The sequence below is a fragment of the Oncorhynchus tshawytscha genome, linkage group LG09 (assembly GCF_018296145.1).
Source record: "Oncorhynchus tshawytscha isolate Ot180627B linkage group LG09, Otsh_v2.0, whole genome shotgun sequence".
NCBI lineage: Eukaryota > Metazoa > Chordata > Actinopteri > Salmoniformes > Salmonidae > Oncorhynchus > Oncorhynchus tshawytscha.
Window position 1 is genome coordinate 36,979,583 of NC_056437.1, and position 12,923 is coordinate 36,992,505.

Sequence of the window (12,923 nt, forward strand, 5' to 3'; positions counted from 1 at the left end):
CCAAGCTGTACATGGGCTGGATTTGGTACACATCCACCATAGTTGCTGGAACCATGCTGAAAAGGACAAAGTAAAAATATATATATATATATATACAGTCAGCAGGTTTGTATCAGACCTAAAGTAATAATCATGCATTTCATTCTCTACTGTGAAATTATGGAGGCTTTAATAAAACCGCAGATTAAATGTAATTGCATCAATACAATTAAAATGAATTTGAAAATCATTGCAATTTCATTACATTTTCAAAAATATATATATAAAATGGGAGCAATAATTGCCTATTAATATGAAAATAGATTGAAAAGTCTACAATATGGTTAAAACTTATTCAATCTTTTTCAGGACAGGAAGGTCTACTGCACTTGACTGTCTTCAAAGTGACCAATATCACATGTGCATGGGTTACAAATATGTATATGGGTTTCAAGTCAAATGACAGATGGGGTAGCTGGACTAAGATGACAGAAAACCTTCCCACTGTTAGCCAAAATAATATGCTCTATTTAACCGTCCACACTGCAAGAAAGGATACATGTTAAGCTACTTATGCTTCCTTCCTTCACGACCGACCGATGTCTTTCATCTAAAATACTGTATTATTTGGCCGGGTCAGGATCGGCCCAGATTTACTGCAATAAACAAAGGTCAATGTCTAACACATACATCTCGAATCCCCTGTGCAATAATTGAGCTGTAGCCTAAGTCAGTATTGCTGTTTTGGCAGCCTCTCCAGACATTCCTCAATCTCTTGGTAGGTATTCTGACATTTAAATGGAGAATGACGAGCAGGGTGCCAGATCCTTTTTTTTTCTTTACAAGCAGTAATTTTTATTTTATTTGGTATACAGTAAGATCCCAGGTGACGTTAATGGGTTGAAGAGGCTCTTTTTTTCTGTCGTCCGAGGAGATGGGAGGAGGGCATTGTGATGTCACTGTGATGAGGTCACATCCTGGAGACAGGGTTGATGCCCAGGATGTCGAAGCCTTTGGCCATGATGGCGGCAGTGGCATCACACAGGAGCATCCTCCACATGTTGACCTTTACCACCTCACCTGTCGAGAGAGAGACAGAGACAGTGAGAGAGATGGGTCAACACATAGATCGGAGGTCATTTCAATACAATAAAATTACATCCCAATAATAGAGCAGTCACGAAATCAATGTTCACGATTCAACGATCCATGGGACAATCAGGAGATCCAATAGAAATTAAGCCAGAGGGAGGGCAAATTAAACAGACGAGTCATTATAGGACATGGACATTGATGTAATTGACAAACACTTCCCCTTCATTTACACTAACAAATCATCTGTTATTGTCATATTAGAGTCATTCAAGCACTTGGTAATGTCCATGCCATTGTCATCCAATGATATACATCCCAGTCAGCTCCTTTAAAACCAGTTTAGCAAAGGATGACAAAAGCAAAGAGAGGGTGTTATTGAGAACCACCCATAGGCTACTCATGAAAGACTGCCATTTGTCTGTAGACCAGCATTTGTATGGTTAAAACTCGATTTGGCCTTCATTGTTACTAAGGGTGGAAAACAAGCTGACATTCAGAATGTAATTCTTTAGAGTCTAGTCATTGGGGAAAGTGTTAAACTGACATGGATTTTTTTTTTTTAAAGATCGTCATACTATGGATCATTTAGCTATTTGATTTAGAATTTTAGTAATGCTTTAGGTATAAAAAATATATATATATATATACATACATATATATATATACATACACATATAAACACACATATATATATATACACATATAAATATATATATACACACAAATACAGATATATACACACACACACATACAGATATATACACATACACACATATTATATATATATATACACATACACACACACACACATATATACACACACACACATATATATACACACATATTATATATATATATATATATATATATACACACATATATACACACACACACACACACACATACATATATATATTATATACACATATATACATTTAGTATGGGCCATTGGATGGATGGATGTATAGATGAATGGAGACAGATCAACTAATAGAAAGACGGACACTTTCTCAGCCTCCATCACCCCAGTGTCTCTGCCCTACCTGTCTGGCGGTCCTTCTCGATACAGTAACAGCTGTCGTAGAACTCTGTGAAGGTCGTGGCCAGCTCATACAGGTAGTCACACAGAGTGTGGAGCAGCAAGTCATCCAGGATCTTCTGCAGGATCTCAGGGAAGCGCAGGAGACACTTGCCCAACTTCCACTCCTTGTCGTGTTCCAAGAGCACCTCCGTGGTCTCTGCTGCTTTACGGAGCGCTGCCTCGTCGATGTTAGCCAACCGGGCTATGGACCTGCAGACACAGGAGGGGAAGGGATATGTGAAGTAGGATATAAATGGCATACCAGTTCCATTTTATAAAGTCTACCTATATTGTGATTACATTGTAACTAGGCAGGTTATCACATGATTAGAGCAACACGTGTTAGATGGGACTACAATTGACTTGAAAATCCCTGGTGATGCTGCAGATCCAGATAGATTATGCTCCAGCGAACTGAACTCACTTAGACAGATGAAATTGCGAGAATCTGTCAAGGCTCACATAGAATTACGTGACTACGAGCAGCAGTAGTTCCTGGTTTAGGGTTTGAATCATTGATTATTTGGACGAATCAGGATGCGGCGAAGGCAGTGCTTAAACTGGCACAGTGACTTTCAAGCTTGTGTGAGGATGATAAACGGTTTCCACAGCTACAAAGTCAAAATTGTCTATATCATAAACATTTATGAACGCCAACATTCCCTTTTTGGCCATGATAAACATGGGTGAAATTAGCAGAAGGGAGGGGTTTGGCCCAGAGTTTCCGTTTGTGAGGGAGGAGACTTCGCTTCCTTCCTTTGCACAAAGGTAATCAATTGTTAATGGCATTTCCCCCCCAGAAGTAAAACAGGAAATGATAAACTTACGTGAGATAATTTTACTTCTGGGTAACCGAGATTAGTTAGAGCATGATGCCGGCTATCAAAAGAGACTATATCTGATCCTGACTGGGACTGACAGTGAACCAAATGATCCCAGAACAATGCCATTGTGTTCTTTGGCTATCTACAACCGCAGATCCACAAGATGAGCAGCATCCGGGGTTTCAAACCCAATGCTCAAACAAGCGTGTGTAACCCCAGTTCCCCTCCACAGCAGGAGCCACCGCCACCTGTGAGTGCACTATTGACTTAGTCTGTTACCATCGACCATCCTGAACAAGAAGGCTTTTCCCCTCTCCACTCATGTACAGATAAATGGAGACAGATTGGGGGTGTGGCCACTGTGGGTTAATACCACCAGGGGACTGTAAGGGTAGGGGGTGAGAGTAGTTCCCAGGGATGGCTCACCTGATGCGGGTGAAGGCATAGAGGAGGTAGGCGGCCGTGTTGCCCCGGTCATCCAGCATCTTGTCGAAGGAGAACACGTAGTCGTTGATGCGGTTGTGAGACAGGTCGGCATACTTGATGCAGCCGAACGCCACCGAGCGCTGGGCCTTGGTCAGATCCTCCGTGCTCAGAACCTGGGGCACACAGACATCTTATGATCAGAGTTACAGCCAATCAGCATGTGTTCAGTCACTTGGTATCGGAGATGGGTCACAACTTGTTTCTGTGTGTCACAAGATATCTGGGACAAGTTGAAATACTGTACTGCTATGAGTTGGACCTGGCATTCTGACATCCATGTCGAGTCAAATACTCTGTTATGTATGGACAGGCTCACAAGTACCGAGAGAGAGTGGATTGTGTTCTTTAGCATTTGTATGAATAGGATGTGTGTGCTTGAGTGTTTTGAGCAGGGCGGGTTTATTCTAATGAGGTTGGGACAAACAAATCAAATTTTATTTGTCACATGCGCCGAATACAACAATGCAGACCTTACCATGAAATGCTTACTTACAAGCCCTTAACCAACAATGCAGTTTGAATAAAATAGAGTTAAGAAAATATTTACTAAATAAACTAAAGTAAAAAAAGAAAAAAAAATTGGGCTGTACACAAGGGGTACCGACACCCAGTCAATGTGTGGGGGGGTACAGGTTAGTCAAGGTAATTTGTACATGAAGGTAGGAGTAAAGTGACGATGCATAGATAATAAACAGTGAGTAGCAGCAATGTAAAAACAAAGGGGGGGTCAGGATGCTCTCGATGGTGCAGCTATAGAACTTTTTGATGATCAAAGGATCCATGCCAAATCTTTTCAGTCCCCTGAGGGGGAAAAGGCTTTGCCGTGACCTCTTCACAACATTCTTGGTCGTCCGGAACAGCTGGTTCTCTCATGCATGCTTCATGTGGCAGGGTTGGGCGTGTGGCCAGCTCTATGGTGCCAACGATGCTACGTAGGGGCCTGGAGAGAAACGGGCTGAGGGGGGTACGCTTACTGCACTAACAAAATAAAAAGATCTCAGAATAGATCTGAGTTGGCTCCCTCAGCCGGCGTTTGCTTAATTGATTATGCCCTAGGGAACAGCGCAATTATACGCCCACTAACTTTTCCGCATAATTTAATGCAGCGTGTGTAACTTTCGATATCCTTGACAATTATAGGCTTAGCAAAAACATATCAGCCAAACCACACTTCAGAGGACCTCTTCTTTCTTCATAGAAACAAACACAAGTAATAGGATCAGAAAAAAAGAGGTGGGCTGCGATTTGCAGGCAGACAGCTATGCCAGGTGGAAGCAGTATGCGTTTCTGTATCCCAAAAGCCTTTAGAACACAAAGATTAGAGAGAGAGGCATCGTTCACAGTGCTGTGTTCAACACAGGAGACAATCTGCAAGAGCAGTAGCTGTTTGTTCTCTGTTTAAAACTCAAAATGGACTCACTGTTGTGCTTCAGTAAAGACTTCACACAGCCAGGCTAGTTTCACACTCATTAGTAAGATGACTGTTCAGGGTGTAGTAATGACGTTTTCTACACTCTCCTGTCAGTGTTTGGGTGGGTGCGGCGCACTTTCGTCCCAGCCAAGTACTATCAATTATCACACCTGATTTGGCCCTGCGAAGAGTTTATGGCTATTCAGTAATGTTGGAAAGACAGGCAGCATCCATTCTTCACCTTGTCCCTGTCCTTCTCCTTGAGTTTTTCCATGGACCTCTTCAGGCCTTCATCCAGCAGATCCATCAGCCTCACCGTGTCCCCGGAGCGAGTCTTAAACTTCTTTCTGTGGACAAACAGACAAAGAAAACACTCAGGCCCTGTTCAAATCCACCTCAAAAACACATCCTTCCTTCCTTCACCACAAATCTAACATAAGTACTGTTCCACTTACATGGCTCTATCCAATCATGTTCAATGAATGAAATCATGTTAAATTAGTGATCATGAGAAAGGAAGTGTGCTTTTCCACTTTCCCGTATTGGACTGTGACCAGCGTTTGACAGTGCTTCAGCTTCCTCCCAGCCTACAGCAAAGTACCAGGTGCTAACCACCACTTAGTTGGCTCCTCTCACCTCCCCTACAGCCTCTTACGACCAACACAACACATTCTCTGCCTGTGTTTGATGTTTTATTAATGCACTAGGTGACATTATCTGCTCGGTAACGATACTCCGAGTAGCCATACACAACAAGACGATGCGCGACCAATGGGCCAATAGAGCAAATAATGGACAAATAAAAGCTAAGTGTGCTAATTCAATAGGCTGCTGAGGCCACAAGTGGGTGGGTATTCTCTTGGACGGCCCAGTACAGTATACTGAGCTATGAACACTAAATTAGGCATGTGTCTGTGATTGTTGGGAGTATGCCAATCTGGGTCGCATTCATTCGGCACCAAATGGAAGAAAATGTACTGAAACGGGGGGGGGGGCACCCTGGACTTGCCCAATAAGAATCACTCATTTTTGTTTTCTGTTGCAAACTCTTTTAAAACTGTTTTATTGTTGTGTGCCCTAATGAATGGGACCCTGGAAAAAAATGACTGAAATAATTTGTAGGTACTCACTTGTCCTCTCCCAGTACCACTCCGAAACCAGCGTGCTCCACTCGTGTCACATTGGGGTCGTACCAGCCAATCATCTGAGCCGCTGCAAACACTACCTGGAAGTGGGTTCCCTGTTGTGAAGAAAAAAATCAGACATGTACATAATAAACTACAGTCACACAAAACAAAAAAAACAAAAATGGAACACCAGTTGAATGTTTCGACATAGTTTGACAGGCTATTAGTGACGGTGAGCCTAATGATTTAGCATGTACGATCCATTCCAGTAGAAATTTCAACAGCATAAAAATGACAGTGAACACTCAGACAAGGCAATGCTTGTGGTCATGAACTACAGTGAGTGGGCAGCACTCTGAAGTCCCCTACTCATACCTGTCCTTGACAGTCTTCTCACAGAGAAACCAAGACACAGACAGCTGACCCCAAGTGGATTACATTTTCAGCAGGTGACACCGTTGGTGTCAAAGCTAGGACCTCAGTGGCACAACAGAGGTAGCATGGTCCCAAATTTGTTGGTCACAAATGCTGTCCTTGTCAAAGCCAAACATGTATTGCATGACAATGAGTAGGCATGATATCACAAACAGACTGGCACTCACACTTCCCTCCACACCATGCTCACCTGGCCGCTGTCCGTCACGTAGATGATGATGTCTGCCTTCTCGTCAAAGAGCCGGTGGCGCAGTGCGGCCAGGTCTGATGTGTCGTAGGTGTAGCCACCATCAGACTTCACCACCGTCAGGGGGATCTGCTGGCCCGGGGCAAACACTATCTTACGGCCCTCATCCATCTCCACCAGGCCTGGAGGGAGGAAGGGAGGGAAAGAGAGCGAGTGAGTGAGTAAAAAATGAGTGTATTGCTGAGACAACAGTGCCCCCTTCTGGTCACAAAAGCCTACAGAAAACTGCACAGTACAGCAACCAACCTGAGCCGGAGTACATGATGTCCTTCTAGCGCAATATGAATAAGCTGAAAATCAACTGAATGACAACATAAAGCTATCTTTGTTTTGATTGATACAAACTGAATGACCTTTGGCCTCAAACTCTTTGACCACGGCGGTCATCTTCTCCTGGTAGAAGGACTCTCCTCTCTCGATGATCTGGATGTCCAGACAGTTGTAGACCTTCTGGAATTCTACGAGAGACAAAGACAAGAGTTGGAGGGTAAATCTCTGTTAGAGTACAGTAGCAACACCAGGGGAATATCAGTACTAAACACACTGCATGTCTTTGGATGAGACTCGAGGAAATGAAGTCACTCATTCAGTGGGGGAAAAAAAGAGAAAAGGATGGAGCAACCTAATTGCCCTTCCTCAGCTGGGTCTCTGTGGGGACTGATGGCTGATAAAGGCATTGGAAACATATTGTCTCTCTCTATCTTCCTATCTATCACATCAAGGTTTAAATCCTTCCAGAGATCGCACACAGTATGGAGAGCTGTGACCTGTCAGAGGTCCAATGCCTCACGCCTGCCATGACCTTTATCACACACAGAAATTAAACAAAACTGACAATAGAGCAGTCACCATGAAAACTAGTGTGAAGAACCTCATCACCCCATTTGAACCTCCCACAGAAATAGCCGGACCAGGTTTTTGCCCGCATACAATATTTAAGATAGAGTCCTTAGTTGAAACAAACACAAAGCTGAGGGATGGACCTGAAGAAATGTGACCACTCTGAAATTCATAGTAGGAGCTATAGATGACCATCCATGATATAATTTTAACCATGTTATAAGGCTATATACGGTGTTTGTTCACATTTACATAGTTTACGAACAATGGAGCAAAGCAAGCTTATTTTGGGTTCTGTAGGGGTATTACAGTTTGAGCTCATGAGGCATTTATAAGTTATATTCTTCAAGAATCAATGGGTATATATAATTAATTTCGAAATCCAAAAATGGATGCAGCAACTAAGGATTCTAGATTTAATTGATTATAGTCATGTGCTCAATGGGCTGTTACATTGCTTTTTGTACCCTCAGGGTTCATCAATGTTCATCTTAAGAGATCATTTTGAAGATTTGAAAAACTCCATGACGCTGATAATCATCAAACAGTCCAATATGGCCAATGCCACAACTTCATCTGTGTGTCTGATTGTGACATTTCATTCAAAGCTAAACTACTGCAGCCTATATCTTTATTTTTGTGATTTTACTTGTGCTAAATAATGTTCTTTGACTCTTCACAGTACTTGGCATAAGGTCTAACTATCCCTAGATCAAAGCCTTTATAATACATTTGGACTTTCATCATCCATTCATCGCACCCACCATTCCTGGAAACGTCACAGATGAGGTTCCATCCTTTGATGAAAGCTGGGTCTTTGCTCTGCAGCTTGACCACACACTGGTAGGCCCTCTTCTTAAAGTCCTCCTCCTCGTCAAAACGCTTCTTAGACTCCTGGGACACAGAGACAGGGAGGAATCACTCATATCAGCAGGGGAGAAAATAGGTAACATATCTGATGACAACTAGTGAGGAACAGAATGTATTGTATGTCTAGGATAGTCTACACAACTCAAACGTTGGCCAGAAGAAAGGACATGCCATGTCTGAGGCCATAGCCTTGTCCTTTTCTTTTTTTAAACCCACCACCTCCATCTAGTGGTCAACTTTATAGAAAAAGCAGCTGTTTTGGGTGGACTCACTTTGTAGAAGGCCTGCAGGTCTCCGATAGGAGGGGATACGGTCAGATAGTTTGGGAACTTGTCTTGCAGGTGAGCGATGAGCATCCCAAACTGGGTGCCCCAGTCCCCTACGTGATTCAGCCTGGGGTACAAAACACAAATAAATGCAGTTATGACATGGTAAACAAACACACACACACACACACAAAAAAAGGATATACTGCAGGGCAGGATGTTACATAAATAAACTAGCATACGGTGTAATATAGGGGTGGCTCTGGCTCAGTTGGCATTAATTTGGCTCAGTCATGGTATATTAGTGACTGGCATTTGCTACAGCTGTTTAATAATGTACCATAAATACTATACACACTTTCATAGGTTTTTGTTTAGGTACTGTTTAATTACCATTTATTTTACCATGTACTTTAAGTAAACACCTGGTCATTTCTGTACCATAAAATAAAGTGTTACCAGTACACTTCAAAAAGATAAACTGAAGTTGTATTTATACGTCATATTTTGACTGACGTACTGACCTCAAGACGTCGTAGCCCAGGAACTCAAAGAGACGACACATGCTGTCCCCAATGATTGTGGAGCGCAGGTGACCTACGTGCATCTCCTTGGCGATGTTAGGAGATGAGAAGTCCACAACCACCTAGAAAACCCAAACACACAGAAGATTCATCCCCACATTTAAAAAGGGAAAAGGGCAACGGTTGGGTCTGTAAAAGCAGGATGTTCGCCTACCTTCTTCTTGCTCTCTAAGGGAGGAGGTTGGACACCGTTGAGTAGCAGGTTGGTCAGCAGTTTGGACACAAACGATCTCTTAAGGTGAACATTGATGAACCCTGAGGGTACAAAAAGCAATGTAACAGCCCTCAGTTCATTGAGCACATGACTATAATCAATTAAATCTAGAATCCTTAGTTGCTGCATCCATTTTTGGGTTTCGAAATTAATTATATATACCCATTGATTCTTGAAGAATATAACTTATAAATGCCTCGTGAGCTCAAACTGTAATACCCCTACAGAACCCAAAATAAGCTTGCTTTGCTCCATTGTTCGTAAACTATGTAAATGTGAACAAACACCGTATATAGCCTTATAACATGGTTAAAATGATATCATGGATGGTCATCTATAGCTCCTACTATGAATTTCAGAGTGGTCACATTTCTTCAGGTCCATCCCTCAGCTTTGTGTTTGTTTCAACTAAGGACTCTATCTTAAATATTGTATGCGGGCAAAAACCTGGTCCGGCTATTTCTGTCTTCTCAATGAGCTCATTGTCAGGAATGTTCTGCTGAATATTCTCAGCGATCTGCCTGGGGTTCACTTTCAGGCCCTTTGATTTCATCATCTGAAACAAGTCCAAAACAATTACACTCCCATTTCATTCACCACCTAACAGCTCAAATGAAAGTTGAGCTGTTGATATTTAGGCTATATGCTAAACTCTCTCAGAAAGAGCAATCGATAGACTGAAAGAAAGAGTTAGAGAGAGATCAGTGGGGGAGATCAGAGGGACAGCAAGACAACACAAACACATATCAAAACAGGTAAGAAATTAAGAGCGAGTGTAAAAGAGATTCAGAGAAAAGAAGAGTCAGAGAATAAGATCCATCAGTGTTCTAGGCCCACCTGGGCCATGGCCATAGCGCTGTTACACTGGTAGTCCCCAAACTTGGCCTGCTGGTTGGGGGTGACGGCCAGGGGAGGGTTCTCCAGGTCGGGACAGGCCTCCCGGATGGCCTCCCCAAAGATCTCCTGCAGGCGCTGGTTGATGTTCATCATGGTTTTACTACACTGGCTCCTCTCCTCCTGCAGACTCTGGATAGAGAAAATAGACAGAGCGGACTACAATACAATGTATAGAGGACAACCTATAAAGGCACCCCAGAATCTCTCCTCCCCTTCCACAGGATCTTTGGGGCAGAGCATAGAGAGACAGCCCTTCAGTAGAACTTATAGAGCAAAACAGCCTCTGTCTCTCTCTCACCCTCTATTCTGACCAGTAATGAAAGAGGACATAAAAGGTGAAACTAAGCATTTAGTCACCTCCTGTGTGCATGAACAAGAACGATATCTCGATCCCATAACATTAATGTAGCTAGAGCGCCGTGTGGAAATTCCTACTAGTGATCACTCACCCTTTTGAGGACATTGAGGCGGTATTTGAGCTTGGCATTCTCCTCTCTCAGCCCATCCAGGTGCGAGGACAAACCCAGGCCCTGTGGGTTCTTCAGGCTCTCGAGCTCTGCAGTCAGGGAATGGATCTCCAGCTCCTAGACGGAGAAAGGGTTCACAGTCAACAAAATGTCCTGCCTCTACGAAAACATTGGTTGAGGTACAATGTGCAGTGTATGACAGTATTCAGGCCTTTGACTCATAAACTAAGGCTTAGGTACTGATATCAGCACAGATTGAGGAAATCAGATGTCACGCCCGTCAGAACAAAATTGTAACCCTCAGCTAGCTAAGTTAGCTAGCAAATAATTCTCTATTACAGAATAATGTTGATTTAATATGATTATTGTCAGTAAATAGATGGGAAGGGCCGCACACTGCATCTTCCTTCGTCATCAACATCAAAGGTGTTTTCAAGACAACTGGGAACTTTATATATAAAAAAAAAACTAGGTCAAATCATGACATCAGTGATCTTCAGGTTGAAAGTCGGAGCTCTAGAAAGATGCCCGACTTTCAATTCCGAGTTGGATGACCGTTCAAAACGATTTTTCCCATTCAGATCTTGATTTTTTCCTGAGTTCCCAGTTGTTCTGAATGCGGCATGAGTGACAGCTGAGTTACCTGTTACCTGTCCATTAATATAAAAGTACTACTATTTATATATTTGACAACTTTTACTTCACTACATTCCTAATGAAAATAATGTACTTTTTACTCCACACATTTTCCCTGACACACCCAAAAGTACTCTTTACATTTTGAATGCTTATCAAGACAGAAAAATGGTCCAATTTACACACTTATCAAGAAAACACTTCTGCCTCTGATCTGGGAGTCTCACTAAACACACATGCTTCGTTTGTAATTATAAACTGGGTGGTTTAATCCCTGCATGCTGATTAACTGAGAGCCGTGGTATATCAGAACTTATACCAGTGTATGAGAAAACATGTATTTTTACTGCGCTAACTATGTTGGTAACCAGTTTATAATTGCAATAAGGCGCCTCGGGGGGTTGTGGTATATGGCCAATATACCACGACTAAGGGATGTACCTACCCAGGCATTCCGCGTAAGAACAGCCCTTAGCCGTGGTATATTGGCCATATAACACACTCCTCCAGCCTTATTGCTTAAATAATGTCTGTGTGTTGGAGTGTGCCCCTGCCTATCCTTACATTTTTTAAACAAGAAAATCTGGTTTGCTTATTATAAGGAAATTGAAATGACTAATAGTTTTACTTTCGATGCTTAAGTATATTTTAGCAATTACATTTACTTTTGATACTTAACAGGTTCAGTATATTTAAAACCACTTACTTTTACTCAAGTAACTAACTTCTGAGTGGTGCAGCGGTCTAAAGCTTTCAATCTCAGTGCTAGAGGCGTCACTACAGACATCCTGGTTCGAATCCAGCCTGTATCACAACCGGCAGTGATTGGGAGTCCCATAGGACGGCGCACACAGCGTCGTCCGGGTTTGGCCGGTGTAGGCCGTCATTGTAAACAAGCATTTATTCTTAACTGACTTGCCTAGTAAATAAAATAAAAAGAATTGAGTCGTTTTCTATTAAAGGTGTATTTACTTTTAGTATGACAATTGGGTCATTTTTCACACACAGAGAGCGAGACTGGCTGGCTAGAATACAACAAAGATAACACTTTAGCCTGAATTCACGTTTTATAGCAGCTAGCAAGCTGCTGCAACGTTTAGCTAGTTACAAGCAGAACTACAAGTTGGCTAGCCACACATTACGTCAGCAACTAGCCCACATGTCCACGTTAGTGAAGCTACACTTGCTTAATTTCATTGCATTATTGCAAACCAAGAGGTATACGTAAAGTATCAGAGCTGACCTGCTGTTGAATTCGGGACGTGTAACCAGCCACAGGATCTCCCATTTTCAGTAAAGTATAGAACAGTAAATTAGCGTTTGCTTCTGTTGCCAAATGACTTTCTTTTGAATGCGAGTTGAACCCGGCTTAGATGAGGAAGAGGCATTGAAGTTAAATGTCGGAAATTCCATTTACCGCCCTCGTGTGGGTTACCCAATGTACTACCACAGACGAATAGGTAG

At 42.5% G+C, this 12,923-nt stretch overlaps 1 protein-coding gene across 1 annotated transcript; it reads right to left on the reverse strand.

Annotated features, from left to right (window-relative positions):
* Positions 1-147: 147 nt before the first annotated feature.
* On the reverse strand, positions 148-12,860 carry LOC112257898 (arginine--tRNA ligase, cytoplasmic). The gene is made up of 15 exons (XM_024431820.2): positions 12,703-12,860; positions 10,806-10,940; positions 10,297-10,485; positions 9,907-10,015; positions 9,400-9,500; positions 9,186-9,307; positions 8,668-8,788; positions 8,290-8,419; positions 7,039-7,143; positions 6,629-6,807; positions 6,007-6,116; positions 5,118-5,223; positions 3,406-3,578; positions 2,118-2,365; positions 148-1,059 (listed from the first exon to the last, which is right to left on the reverse strand). The coding sequence occupies exons 1-15, from the start codon at positions 12,745-12,747 to the stop codon at positions 950-952; spliced, it is 1,983 nt and encodes a 660-aa protein (XP_024287588.1). The 5' UTR covers positions 12,748-12,860; the 3' UTR covers positions 148-949.
* Positions 12,861-12,923: the final 63 nt, after the last annotated feature.

Bases quoted from the DNA above. Each gene is read 5' to 3' on its own strand.
- LOC112257898 (XM_024431820.2), bottom strand. From the start codon at position 12,747: ATGGGAGATCCTGTGGCTGGTTACACGTCCCGAATTCAACAGCAG. The intron at 9,308-9,399 runs GTAGGCGAACAT...TGGGTTTTCTAG, and splicing joins CCTTAGAGAGCAAGAAGAAG to GTGGTTGTGGACTTCTCATC. The intron at 2,366-3,405 runs GTGAGCCATCCC...CTGTGTCTGCAG, and splicing joins TATGCCTTCACCCGCATCAG to GTCCATAGCCCGGTTGGCTA.